Genomic DNA, 14139 nt, shown 5'->3' with positions numbered 1-14139 from the left:
AGGAAGAGAAGACAATGTTTAATATTGGTCATGGTAGAGAAAGAATCTTTTTAGATAATATCTTAGATTGTCTTGTCTTATAGGCTGTAATTTGTACCCAAAATAACAAAATAATGTGTTTGGCCTAAGTTGCTCACCTAACCAAACGGTCACTGAGACTAATTAAGATCATAATTTATCTTTTGGTCTAAAGTCATTAAAGGGGCTTAATTAAAAAAGTGGCAATTGTAAGGCTGACTTTGTGTTGATTGGTCGGCTATCTTTTTCACTTAAGAAGTTTACAAAAAGAAAAAGCCTTTTGTTGTTGTTTTCAATAGGTGTATGTGTACAGTGAGGAAAAATCAATATTTAGTGGAGATCATGGTGGGAATGAGAGTTTTTGGCCTTGTGTTTAAGTGAAAAGCATTTGTTATAATTATTGGTTTTATGCTCATTACAAAGCCGCAAAACGCCAGCAACAAGCATCTTTTGGAACAAAAAGAGTCTGGATTAAATTTGGATTAAATTTCCTCTCATCCTCCTAAAAGGATATTTTTGCAAGAAAATTAGTTCTCCTAAGGGGTAATTTTGAAAATTTAGTATAATTCATTTATACAATGCCCCTTAGGCGGTATAGTACGGAAAGAAAGAATTAGCTTTTGCTATGTAGCCTTTTGAGTGTCGTAGGGGCCGGGTCAAGACCATCTTTCTTCTTTAATTTTTTTTTTTTTTTTTTTTTTTTTTTTGTTTTTGTTTTGTTTCATGATCATGACTAATCTGAACAATATAGAAAGTATAGAAGAAAGAAAAGGTTATGTAAGAAACGAAGAATTGTGATAAGAACAACCGTGTAGGTAGGAAGTTTCACTTTGCGTGATGCTTTTACACCATTTTAGAAATAAATTTTGACATTTCATGAAAAATAAATATTTTTAATTTATTAGTTAAATTTGTTTTTCGTCGAGGATATTTTTGGCCTTGAAAAAGAAATAAGTAAAATTTCTAAAAGTCAAAAAAGCTTTGTCACGTAAAAGGAGTGATAAAAAAACATAACGTGATTTATTTCTGTTCGAGTACAATATTTGGGTAACTTTGGGAATTTTTAGTGTAGGCAAGCTGTACATCTGGGGTTAGTATTGAGGTTTTTTTCCTCATGTACAAAGAAATGGATTTGACAATGGATTTTGTTCTTTTTGGTAAAAATTTGAAAATGGCTCCTTTTCATTATTATTATATTTTGGTAATTAATTTTGAGAATGGCTCATGTGCAAATGACTAGACTATAAATATATGTATATATATTGTTACCAAAAAAATGTGTATATATATATATATATACATGTAAATGATTTCAATTAGCCCCTTTTTTTTGGACATCGAATTTGGAGATTTACACTCTAGATCTTTACCTACAGAAATAATAACTTTACCAAGAGACTGTTTGAAAACTAAAAATATGATATTCTTTTTCCTTAAATTAACAACATTTTCTTTAAAAAACATAAAAAAAGGAAATGAAAAAAGGCAACTCAAAATGTGAAAATTCAGGTTAAAATTAGAATAATTGAGGCAACAAATTTAGCTTTGCTTTGCATAAATGAATGAGATGTATGATTTTCAACACATCTTATTTTCGTGAAGCAATTCTTCATAAAAAGCAATAAATAGTAAATGTACTTTGGTTTACACTTTAAGGCATAATCCTAATTGTTTTTTTTTTCAGAAAATTATAATGCAAATGACAATTATTTTCCTAACCGACAAACAACTACATTTAATATAATGTTGATTGAAATCAAAGAGTGGAATGTCTCTTCTTTATGCTACTCCATGATTGATATTCGTAAATAGTGAAATCCTGAACGTAACTTTAGCCAATTAATTAATTAAGCTTAAAATCAAGTGGGTCAATATATATACATATATTATATATTTTATAATTTTTTTGCCCCCTGCTTAAAGCAATTATGATTGCATGTTTAGGATTCGGTATCTAAATCTAACATTCTAACTATCCAGAAAAAGGAAGAAAATATGTGTGTTGAATAAAAAGCTGTAACCCAATGGAACAATCTAAAGAAAAGTTAATCAACTTTTACCATGAAGAGCATTTCTTAAAAGTATTATTATTATTATTATTATCAATTTTCAACTTTCGGTCTTAATTATACGAAGACTTTTTGTTGATAGGTGCTGATGGTGGTTTGGAACCATAGTAGTTAATTCAAGACCTCCAGATATTGTTTTATTAGCGTTATGGATTCCCATTAGCAATATGAATTCCTATTTAATTCCATAAACCCTCCAAAAACCTTATAAAAAATCAAAAATAAAAATAGTAATAAAATACTCAAAGGTTCCCGATTGAAGGCAGGCACTGAGATAGTTAAAATAAAAAATATAAACGAGAGAAAAAGAAAATGAAGGCGCAGTACCGGTCAAAGAGAATGTACAATGTTGTGAATTCTGTTTTCAAAAAAAATATATTAAAAAAAAAAGCTTTCTTTTTTTTTTCTTTTTTTTTTAATTTTTAATTTTCATAAATTATGAAGCAAAGTCATTGACCAGCTTCTGGTTGAATTGTAATACGGTCTGTACAATGCTTCTGCCACGTGAAAGATGGTGGTGGGGGCCATCGGGCAGAAAACTCTAAATCAGATCGCACAATGAATGCTACACTGATGATTTGTCTAGCAAATCAGCAAGTTGGTGTGGATTTAAAATAATTTTTAAATTAAGATAAAGTAAAAAAATAAAAAATAAAAAAATAAAAATCTCATTTTATGAAAGAGAAAGGTCGGTTAATTTTGTTAGATTATTTATTCCTATGATAAATGTGCTATGGTTGAAGTAAATCTTAACCACAGTCCACCTTTTTTTAATAATAAAAAAACCATGGTTAGGATAAAGGCAACATGATTTAAATTTATTTTGATTATTGTTTTAAAGTAGTCTAAAATTATCCTATCCCCTGTTTTTCTTTTTTTCTTTTTCTTTTTTTTTTTAATAAAAAAAGTATGTATATATATATATGTATATATATGTATATTTTGGTTAAATCTAACTCTATACGAGTCTAGTTAAGAACCCATATAAAGTTCAAGACCTCAATTCCATATGGTATGTTCATCATTAATTTGCTAACTAATCGAAAATGTATATAAGTTTCAAATTTATTATACTTACCAAAAAAAAGTTTCAATTCATTAATAGCTATTCAATTGGTATTGCTCAGCAAAGAAGAAAATTCATGCATGCAGGATAAAAAGATGGTCATGTGCTCCAATTGTAAATGATAATTTCAACCACTTGGAGTCTCCCACTGGATTTTAATTATTATGTATATATATATATATATATATATATGTATATTTATATTTGATCATTTTAAGGTCAGGCGGGCCTTTATGAATTAAGAAATATGAACTAAAAGTTCCAAGTATTATTTGTACTAAAACGAAAGAGTTCCAACCTTATGTCCATAGCTACGGGCCCAAAATCTGCTGGGCTTAATTGAACCTCTCGAAGTCCAAAAATTCTTATTTGGACTAGGTTGGACGGCCCAAATAAATACCACATATCCATGGACTATGGGTAATTTTTCCACCAACATTTCCTAAAATGCCATAGCACTTCAAATAAAGAAGACTAGGTGCTATTCCATACCCCATTTAGTTTCTTAACTATTAAACTGTTTACTGCGACGATGATTAATAAATAAAAAGAGGTTAAAAAAAAAAAAAAAAAAGACTTAGGAGCATTTTTTATCTGGCCTCACAATGTTGTTCACAGAAAACCTTTGTCTTGGAAGCTTTTGATGCAGTCATCAAACATTTGTTCAAGTGTTTTAAAAGGAGGAAATCCAAGTTCAGCAATTTTACTTGTATCCATGCTATGTGGATTACTGTCTCCTTCCTGTTTTCCACACCTACAGTGCATAAACAAAATTATTTTCAGGGAAACCAAACACAATATAAAAACATAAAAAACAAAAATAAAAAAGTGGTAGCTGGTCTCTTTATCTGACTCTTAACTTACTGGTTTTCATACGGGTAGGATGGATATTTAGCCCTTAGCATTTCAATGATCTGAGACAGATGGGCCACTGGGCCTGAACATATAAGCCTGCCTGATGCTCTGCTATCCTCCATTGCTAATATGTGAGCTCTTACCACATCTTCTATGTGCACAAACCCAATTGTTGTATTTTGGTATTCACCTATCAAGCCTGACATCAAATTTGCACAATCATTTTTCACCATTTAGAACTAAAAGTGGGGAAACTAATTACTTTGTTTTAATTTTCTCTGTGTTCCAAGTTATTTTGATATTAATTAGAGCTCCACATCATATATAATATGGGGAACAAAAAAAGAATCTAACCTTTGACTAATTTAAGTATGAGAAGCAGAGTGCTGGTTGGTTTTGGTGCCAGAAGTGGACCAACTACAAAAGATGGATTTACCACGACTAGATCCTTTCCCTTTTCCTTTGCCATTTTCCAAGCTTCTTGCTCTCCTGTAGTCTTTGCATATGCATACCAGAGCTGAAATTTTTCCAAAGAAAAGAAAATGTTAAAAAAATTACAAAACCCTTTAAGAAATTTATTCAGATTTTTGTAAATTTTTTAAGTTTAATTATTACTTTATAGCGTTTGCAGTATTCAGGATCGCTCCAATGAGATTCGTTGAGAGGAGAAACCTGTTGAACATCATAGCGGTACCTTACTGCAGAGCAGGAAGAGGTAAGAACAATACGTTTCACACTAGCTGATTTTGAGCACGAATTTATCACATTCAAAGTGCCTTTTATACATGGATCAATTAGAGCTGCCTGCAAAATTTTAGCACAAAGTTTTTGGATTATGAAAAATCTGATAACCCAACACAACACAATAATTGAATTATTCTAGTTGGATAATGATTCCAAACAAACATGGATTTTGAACTGCAAAATTTAAGCAAAGCCATTTTAAGTACTCGGCTAATTTCCAAACTCTATGATTAAGACTGAATAAAAATTAAGTTAAAGCTTGACCTGAACATTATTATCATCACAGGGGACAAGGACTGGTGAAGCAGTATGGTAGACTCCATCAACACCTTGTATAGCTTCATCAAAGCTTCCTTCAACAATCAAATCTGCTTTGAAAATCTTAAGCCTTTCCTTGGCTCCTTTCAAATCCCACAAAAACCCAACTTTTTCCGCATCCCCTTTTCATCAAAACAAGAAACAATTTTACAGTTCAAGTTGACAAAAAAAGAACCAAAAAAAGAAAAAAAGCTATATAAATATAATCTGAGTTCTGGGTAATGAAACCCATTAATATGTTCAACTTGGTCATACCTGGATCTCGAACTGTGGTTCGGACGGTGTGGCCCTTGTCTAGCAAGGCTTTGATAAGGTAAGCAGCTATGAAGCCTGTTCCTCCTGTCACACAGTATTCTGGCATCGCTGTTTTTGATTTCTTTTTTTTTTTTTTTTTTTGGCTCTCGCTCTCTGGCTCTTCCTGTGTTGTTTGTTGATTAAATTTTTATAATGGAGAGAACAAAGAGAAAAGTGTTCACGGAACAAATATTGCGTTTCAGTTTAGTGCCGTTTTCTATCGTTTTTGGTCCACAAGATTGCTTTTTGAGGGTAGGTTGGTGAATTATTTTTATATGTGTGTGCTTTTTATGGGTTGGTGAATTATTTTTATGTGTATGTAGTGGGCTAAATAATTGTCTCTGCCTGACTGAAGGTATTTTTTAACTCCTTCCCACTACTGCTAGTAATATGGCTTGTAACCAAGTTAGGCATTAAAATGTTTGTTGTGTTGGACAATTTTGGTAACTTAAAAAAAAAAAGAAAAAGGAAATCTCTCACTGCTCAAACTGTATTATGAGTTGTAATGTATTTCAAATTTATAACCTGCATTAATTTTGGACCATTCTAACTTCTTCGTTTGCTTGTTCCTTTATTTATTTATTTTTTTATCTTAATCTTTAATGTCATCGAGAAAATTGTCTATTCCCTTTCACTGGAATAGTAAACTACATTTTGGTTCATGCCATGTAGATCAACAGAAATTTTTTTTTTTTTAATAACTGTGTAGATCAACAAAATTAAGAAGGCAAAACTCCATCTCGCTCAAACTTCACAGGAAAATTTTCCTTTTCTCTTACATGCGGAACCACATCTGATTGACTATGGATTTCCAAAGGTTTTTTATTTTTTCATTTTTAATTGACATTTGAAGAAATTTTTTTTCCATTTTTAAAATAGTTATGTTATATATCTAAATAAATTAGGTATATCCTAATTGTGTATCAAGTTTAATTAGTTTATTAACGACTTATATATAAATACATTTTTTTTAACAGAAAAATAATAAGAATAAAATTTTCCACTATTAGTTCATAATCATATATTTATTTATCAAATAATTGTTTATGGTCCCTCTATCAGAATAATTTGACTGGCACGGCCTCCCAAAAATAAATTTCTGACTTTGTGTATAAAGTTTAATTAGTTTATTAACGAACTATTTATAAATACATTTTTTTTTTTTACAGAAAAATAATAAGAATAAAATTTTCTACTATTAGTTAATAGTTATATATTTATTTATCATATAATTGTTTTTGGTCCCTCTATCCGAATAATTTGACTGGCACGGCCTCCCAAAAATAAATTTCTGGCTCCGTGATCTGCTTCCAAACGAGATGTTGTAATCTCTCTCATCCGCTAGGATGGCATATGTAAGATATCATATGGTTATGTCCAATGAAAAAAATATCGATGTCGATAGAAATATTGAGGATATGATTTTACGAAAATATTGATAGAAATATCGATAAAGTTACGAAAACTGTAAATTTTTAATTTAGAATATAATTTTTTATATAGGAGATAATTAATATAATAAAATTATATAAAAATACAATAATTAGAATGCAAATATATTATTAACATAATTCATAAATATTAAAAATTATTGTAAATAAAGAAAATACAATATTTGTTATCACCAAAATATAAAAAATTTAACAAATAATATTAAGATATATAAAATTATCAAATATAATTTATAGTATATCATCAATACCAAAAAGAACTCTTTAGTGTTTTAAATTGATTTGTTAATTCTATATAATCTGCAATTTTATATTATAGTAGCAAAAAAATATTTATTAATATCTTTACTATAATTAACTGATTTTAAACTATTTTGAAAAACTAAATTTAAAAAAGATAAAAAAAAGAAGAATCCAATTTTTTTTTTCAAAATCAGTTTATTTTTGACCAAAAAAAATAGAATATAATATTATGATGGTTATTTTGTTAACCAAAGACATCAACAAATGGGAAAATAGTTGAAATATGTAAGCAAAGCACTTACCATTTACAATTCATTTGCCATTTACCATTTACCATTTTTACGTATTGTACAATTTATTATTAAAATATTATTTCTCTGGGTAATTAAAATCCGTCAATCCGTTAACTATTTTTGTGTATATATATATTTTCTAAATTATTAATATTTTATTATTTTTAATTATTTTAATTTTTAATTTTTTGATTCCTTTTACTGGGGATATTTTTCATTCTTCCACTCTCCTCTTCAATCTTCTTCCCGATCACTCAAAAGAAAATAGAAAGAAACCAGCAACCTTACGACAGCAACTCCCATAAACAATTTCTTTTCATTTTTGGACACCCACCAAAAAATACTTATACTAAGTTGATACCCACATTCCCAGGAACTTATAGCCACCTTTATTCGGCAGTAAAATGGTTTAGGTTCACCGGAAAATTATGAAAACTGATGGGAATTATATTTTCCGATCGCCGCTTTTTGGTGAGTACCAAGTCGAATGGATGGGTACTGACATCTTGGGTAGCCCCTTGACGAGGGTTTTCATCAAATCTATCAATCTTTAGATTCATTGGTATCACCTTTCTCTTACTTTATAGTTTCCCCCTCTTGGTTTTGTTTTTTATTTTGTTTATCTCATATTTTCCATTTTTTGGTCATTTTTCTAGAAATTTTTTCATCTTTTTCTCAATTGAATCGGTGAGATTTTGGCTGAGGTCTGTTTTTGGACCTTTTTGGTTTTGGGAAAGATCGAAAGAGATGAGAAACAAAGGTAGCCGAGATTTCGTTGATTTCCATTAGTGTTCCATTGGATTTCCACAAATTTTTCGAAATTTCAACCGATTTCTTCCGACAATGACGATATTACACGGAATCGGCGATGTTTCCATGACATCACTGACATAAATTTCTTCCCCCCCTCTATTGGTGTCGATGCTTGGCGATACTCGAAACTTTTGATGACATTTCGATGATTTCGGCGATATTTTCTTCCTTGGTTATGCCACACCATAAGATTCAATCTTGAAAATGAAAAAAAGAGGAAGACAAATTTAGAATGACCATGATTTGTTTCTTTTCGTCCACAAATCTACTCTATTGTCTTAATCAATTTATTACAAGTCTGGATCAGCCTAAGAAAAACAATTGCATATGGTATACTATCCGTTGAATTAATGTCTTTCTTTACACAAGTGATCCAAAAGATTTAGGATTTATTTGACAGTTGTTTTTAAAATAGTTTTATATTCTGTAAAATAGAAAATTATTTTCAAAACAAAAATTGTCTATTTAGTTATTAGTTTTCAAAAATAGTTCTTGAAAATAAATGGAAAAAAATTGAAAAATAATAAAATGATATTTTCACCTGTTTTGAAAATAATAAAATATATATTATTTTAATTTGTTTTCTTCATTGTTTTCCTTAGTCTTCGTTTCTTTATCTTATAGAGAGAAAGTTGTAAAGAAAAAATATTATTTCAATTATTTGGAATATCTTAGAGAGAAAAAGTTGTAGAGAGAGAAAGATAGAATATTATATCTTAATAAATGTATCCAATAAAATTTTCTTACAGAATATTATGCCTTAATAAATGTATCCAATAAAATTTTCTTATTCTCTTATTTTATCTTCTTCTTTTTTAAAATTTTTTTTTAATAAAACAACTTAAAAAATAGCTTTTTTTTTTCTTTCTAATTCTTTATAAGTTATATCAATTAACTTTTATTTTTTATTTTTTATTTTCTTTTCCTTCATTATATACCTATTAGTTTTTTATTTTTTTTTATCTTACTTCTTTTACCAGTTTTTTTTTTGGGCAAATATTTCTTATATCAATTATTTATTTTGCTATTTTGTTCTTTTTCCTATTTTCCTTATTTTCCTTATCAAATATTCTCTCTCTCTCTCTCTCTCTCTCTCTCTTTTCTATTTTGTTTTTTATTCCATTATTTTTTTTCTTATTTTCCATTTCTATCAGATATTTTTTTAATTTTTAATTTTTCTTTTTCATGTTTTTCTATAAGTTGTTCTTTTTTTCCCCCTTATCTCCCATTGTATTTTTTATTTTCCTTTTTATTGTTTATTTTTGTTTTCAGCTTTCTTCTACAGTAGTGTCAAGAAGATCTAAACATATATTATAATGTGAATGAATTAATAATAATGAACTAAACTAATATGATGAATGACGCAAAAGAAATGTGGCAAAACTATATATGGGTATATGTACTATCATTTGAGGATATACAATATATTATTGTTATTATTGTTGTTGTTGTTGTTGTTGTTGATGAATATATTATTTATTCATTTAAGCACACCCTAAAGCAACTTCATTTTGAAAGAAAGTATGTTGGCATTATAAAGCTATTAGAAATTATATTTAACAAGTTGACTGCCACTAGAGTGTTTTGTCATGCATCTATTAATGATCCACCTAATACAAATGATGAGATGGAATTGGAGGCTAAAAGTGCACATGTTAACGCTAATCATAATGATCCCTTTTATATCCTTGATAAATCAACAAGCTATTTGAAGAAATGCACTGCATTATTTAGCAATTCTATCTCATCAACAAAAATATTGATGAAATACATACAATCAACAAAAAAATTAGGAAAAAATTTCATATAAACTTCTTCAGATTTACATTAATTTCAATTTAATCCCTATGGTTTTAAAAATGCCATTATCTCCTCTCAAGTTTTAAACAGTCTTCATTTTTATTTTCTATTATTTTATTTACACCTCTCAAAATAATTTTATCTACATCCCCTATACTAGTCCTAGTTGTAATTTTCAAAATTTGAGAGACTAAATTGAAATTAATTAAAACCTGTGAATTTAGATGAAATATTCCCAAAAAACTCTATAGCTATGAATATTATATATAATGTTAATCAATTAATAATAATTAAAAAAAAAGTTGAACATAAAATAAATGTTATATTATATTTTGATATATATTTCATATATATAATTCATTCATATGTGAATGCATTAATATATATATATATATATATAAATATATATATATATGTATATATTATAGCTATATATATTATATATAAGGTTCCTTGTATGTATAAAAAAAAAAAAGGTTGATTTTATGTTAAATAAAAAAGTAGAAAAAAATGAAACCTTTTTAAAAAAAATTTAAAAATTGTTTAGCCAAACATGTTCTCTGTTTTTTAGTTTTGAAAATTATTTTTAAGTATTAATGGCCAAACACTTATCGTCCTCATTAAACAGCAGAAAATAATTTTTTATTTTTTATTTTGAAAACAATGTTTTGAAAATAGAAAATATGGCCAAATAAGCCCTTAAGAGCTAGAATTTTGCAAAAGCCATCTCATGGACTTCACAGAAATCCTTTGTCTTGGAAGCTTTTGATGCAATCATCAAACATTTGATCAAGGGATTTGAAAGCAGGAAATCCCAGCTCAGCAATTTTGCTTGTATCCATGCTGTGTAGACTGTTGTCTCCTTCCTGGCTGCTACACCTACATTGCATAATTTTTCCTATCAGGAGTGGTAGGCTACAGAATATATTGTATTTTATAGTTTAATTTTTGTTAGTGCTATTTTCCTATAATAATAATAATAATAATAATAATATCTGTAAGTCTCATTCTTTCACTTACTTGTCTGACAAGGATAGGATGGATAGTTGGCCCTTAGTATAAATCTGCCTGATGCTCTCATGTCTCCATTGCTCGTATGTGAGCTTCTACTACATCGTCTATGTGCACAAAACCAACTGTTGTATTTGGATATTCACTTCTCAAACCTGAATATCAAGTACGCCAAAATTGAATAGTACCCAAAAAAAAAAGAAAAAATAAAAAAATAAAGTTTAACGACTAGAATTAATATTAATCAGATGAAGATTTCAAACTAAAAATTTTATTCAAAAAAGAAAAATAATAAATTTGTTATTAGGTTGTCCAAAATAAAAATCTATTAGCCTCTTCAAGTATATGCAAAAATATTAATATGTCTTCATTTTGGTTACATATTTGTATTGGTAACATTTGGCCCCAAATGTACTTAGAAAATACACATTCCAAAGAAAACCAAACCTTTAATCATTGCAAGTATGAGAAGCAGAGTGCTGGCTGGCTGTGGAGAAAGAAGAGGACCAACAACAAAAGATGGGTTCACCACCACTAGATCCCGCCCTTTCTCCTTTGCCATTTTCCATGCTTCTTTCTCACCAATTGTCTTTGCATATGCATACCAAAGCTCTTTGGCATAGCAAAGAATATAACTACCCCATACGCCTTGCAAATTGTATGAGTATGGTAGTTTATGTTCAAACAAACTAAAGAACAATATTAAAACAAAATTTTACTTCAGAATTTAGTAGGGTTAAAGAGTGTGATTTACATTGTAGCATTTGCAATAGTCGACATTAGTCCAATGCGATTCATTGAGAGGAGAAACTTATTGGCCACTAAAGCGGTATCTTATTGAAGAACAAGACGAGGTCAACACAATCCTTTTCATGCCATCTCCATTTGAGCAGGAATTTTAGCACATTCAAAGTGCCCTTTATACATGGATCAATCAAAGTTGCCTGTAAATTTTTCATCAATAATAACAAACACTTTTAAGATTCACCAATGTTCATCAAAATGGTTAAAGGAAAAAAAAAACTTGCAAAATGCACAAAAATTAATCTAGAACACATGGGGAATCATTGACTGTTAGGTGCCCAGATCGATGTCGCAATCATCGTCTTCCACCCGAAATCTTTCTATCAGTCAGTTACGCATTGATCTCTCTACTGCTGTTTTTGATATGAGATATCTGAGATTTGTTTTTGTTTCTTCTTTTTCACAAACTTTTCCTCTCTTTTGTAGTTTTTTGGGGTAGTCGATCGTGCAAGGAATTCTAAACTTTTTTTGGGGTCAAAAAATAAATAAGGATTTTGCACCGAACACAATATGGTTTTATATAGGTTTATTTTACAATTTGCATCAAATACCATATTATAATAATACAATACAAATTAATACAATATAAATTAACAATTCAGAATAATGCATTATTTTTAATACAATAAGGATAATACAATATAGCAAACAAATGGACTCATAAAGTTCCGGTATTAATTTTACTAAAATGAAAAAAGTTCCAAACTTATGAGGGTAACCTCCAAGTTAAAAAATTATTAGAAGGATCCTTGGATCCCTAATAACCCAAACTATATCCCAAAACCGCTACACAATGAGGTAGTAGGTGATTATGGCATGGTGGAGTCTCTGCTTTGTCCAGATGGTAAATGGAATTTGGTACAACTAAATTCCCTGTTTGACACGGAAGCCGTGGACAATATATTGAAAATCTTTTGGGCCGATAAGGATGAGGAGGATAAACTTTTGTGGATGGGGAGCCTTTCGGGCATCTTCAAAGTCAGATATGGATATAGGTACCTTATCAATGGCAACTTGGACAGAACGAGTTGGTGGAAGGCTTTATGGAAGAGCAATCTCCATGAGAGAGTAAAATTCTTTTTATAGAAGATGGCTTCTGGAGGACTACTATCAAAAGCTGAGACGATAAAGAGGAAATGGGATATTGAAGATCCCCACTGCCCCCATGGCTTTGGAAGTCTAGAAGATGAAGCCCACCTCTTCTTTAAATGCTCAGTGGCGAAAGCGTTGTGGCTGGCCTCTCTATGAACGATTCGATGGGATAGCTATCATCTTCAAAGCTTGTAGGTTTACCTGGATTGGATTACCAACCCGGAAGGGAAGTTGCCAATTCATCAAGATGATCAGGAAGATTTCTTCATGTATGCGGCCCTAATTCTTGAGGCTATCTGGCATATCCGAAACAAATTAATTTTTGAAGGAAAATTTAGCTATTTAGAGCAGGAACGAGAGGGTATCTGTCACCGATTTGCGGCGTTTAAAGGTAATTTGCATACTACAAGTATGTAGGTTTCTTCCCCTTCGGCTTTTCCAATGTCTTGGACCCCACCTCGAGAAGGAACTGTGAAGTTTAATACAGATGCTTGTATAGGCACTGAGACTTCTTGCCTTGGAGTGGTGGCTTGAGACCACTCAGGCAACGTTCTAAAAGTTCATGTAGGAAAGGTGAAAATCAACTTCTCTGAGACAGCAGAAGCAGCAGCTATTATGCATGTAGTGCAATTGGCATTCAGGGAAGGCTTCCCCAAAATTTGGTGTGAGAGTGATGCCAAATCTGTAATCCAGTGCCTCAACAACCCGAACTCTCCTATGGTGCACTGGTTTGCCCTAAGCTTCATTACAAAAAGTTTAAATTTATGTCATAAGTTTGAATCTATTTCATTTTTTGGACTCCAAGAAAACTAAATCAACTAGCTCATGTAACTGCAAAGTGGGGTTTGCACCATGGTAGTGTAGGCCTCTTATCCTTTTTGACCTCTTCTCATAGGTTTGTTACTATATTGAATCAGGATAGTGATTTATCTGCATCACACCTTGATTCATAGGCAACATGCCTTCTTGTATGTTTGCCTCTCCTTTGGTTAATAGAACACACCATTTTCAGCCAAAAAAAAAAAAAAACTTCAAAGTCAAAAACTTTATATTTGGACTGGGTTGGATGGTCCAAATTAATACCACAAATCCATGGACCATGCGTAACTTTTCCACCAATGTTGCCTCTAAAACTATAGCACCTCGAATAATGAAGACTAGGTGTTATTCCATACTCCATAGAGTTTCTTTATTATTGAACCATTTATTCCGACAATGATTAATAAATAAAAAGAGGGGAAAAAAAAAAACATAAGACTTAGTGTAGT

At 30.1% G+C, this 14139-nt stretch overlaps 1 protein-coding gene and 1 pseudogene across 1 annotated transcript; both read right to left on the bottom strand.

Moving 5' to 3' along the window:
• Window positions 1-3401: 3401 nt before the first annotated feature.
• On the bottom strand, window positions 3402-5579 carry LOC107406607 (tetraketide alpha-pyrone reductase 2). Its single transcript, XM_016013748.4, has 6 exons — window positions 5326-5579; window positions 5017-5192; window positions 4624-4812; window positions 4363-4525; window positions 4018-4207; window positions 3402-3907 (listed from the first exon to the last, which is right to left on the bottom strand). Exons 1-6 carry the CDS (start codon window positions 5429-5431, stop codon window positions 3766-3768), a joined length of 966 nt encoding a protein of 321 aa, XP_015869234.2. The 5' UTR covers window positions 5432-5579; the 3' UTR covers window positions 3402-3765.
• Window positions 5580-10701: 5122 nt separating this feature from the next.
• On the bottom strand, window positions 10702-11934 carry LOC125418494 (tetraketide alpha-pyrone reductase 2-like; annotated as a pseudogene).
• Window positions 11935-14139: the final 2205 nt, after the last annotated feature.

This window comes from Ziziphus jujuba, chromosome 12, assembly GCF_031755915.1.
Source record: "Ziziphus jujuba cultivar Dongzao chromosome 12, ASM3175591v1".
In the NCBI taxonomy this organism is placed as follows: Eukaryota; Viridiplantae; Streptophyta; class Magnoliopsida; order Rosales; family Rhamnaceae; genus Ziziphus; species Ziziphus jujuba.
This window is presented reverse-complemented; position numbering and strand designations above follow the sequence as displayed.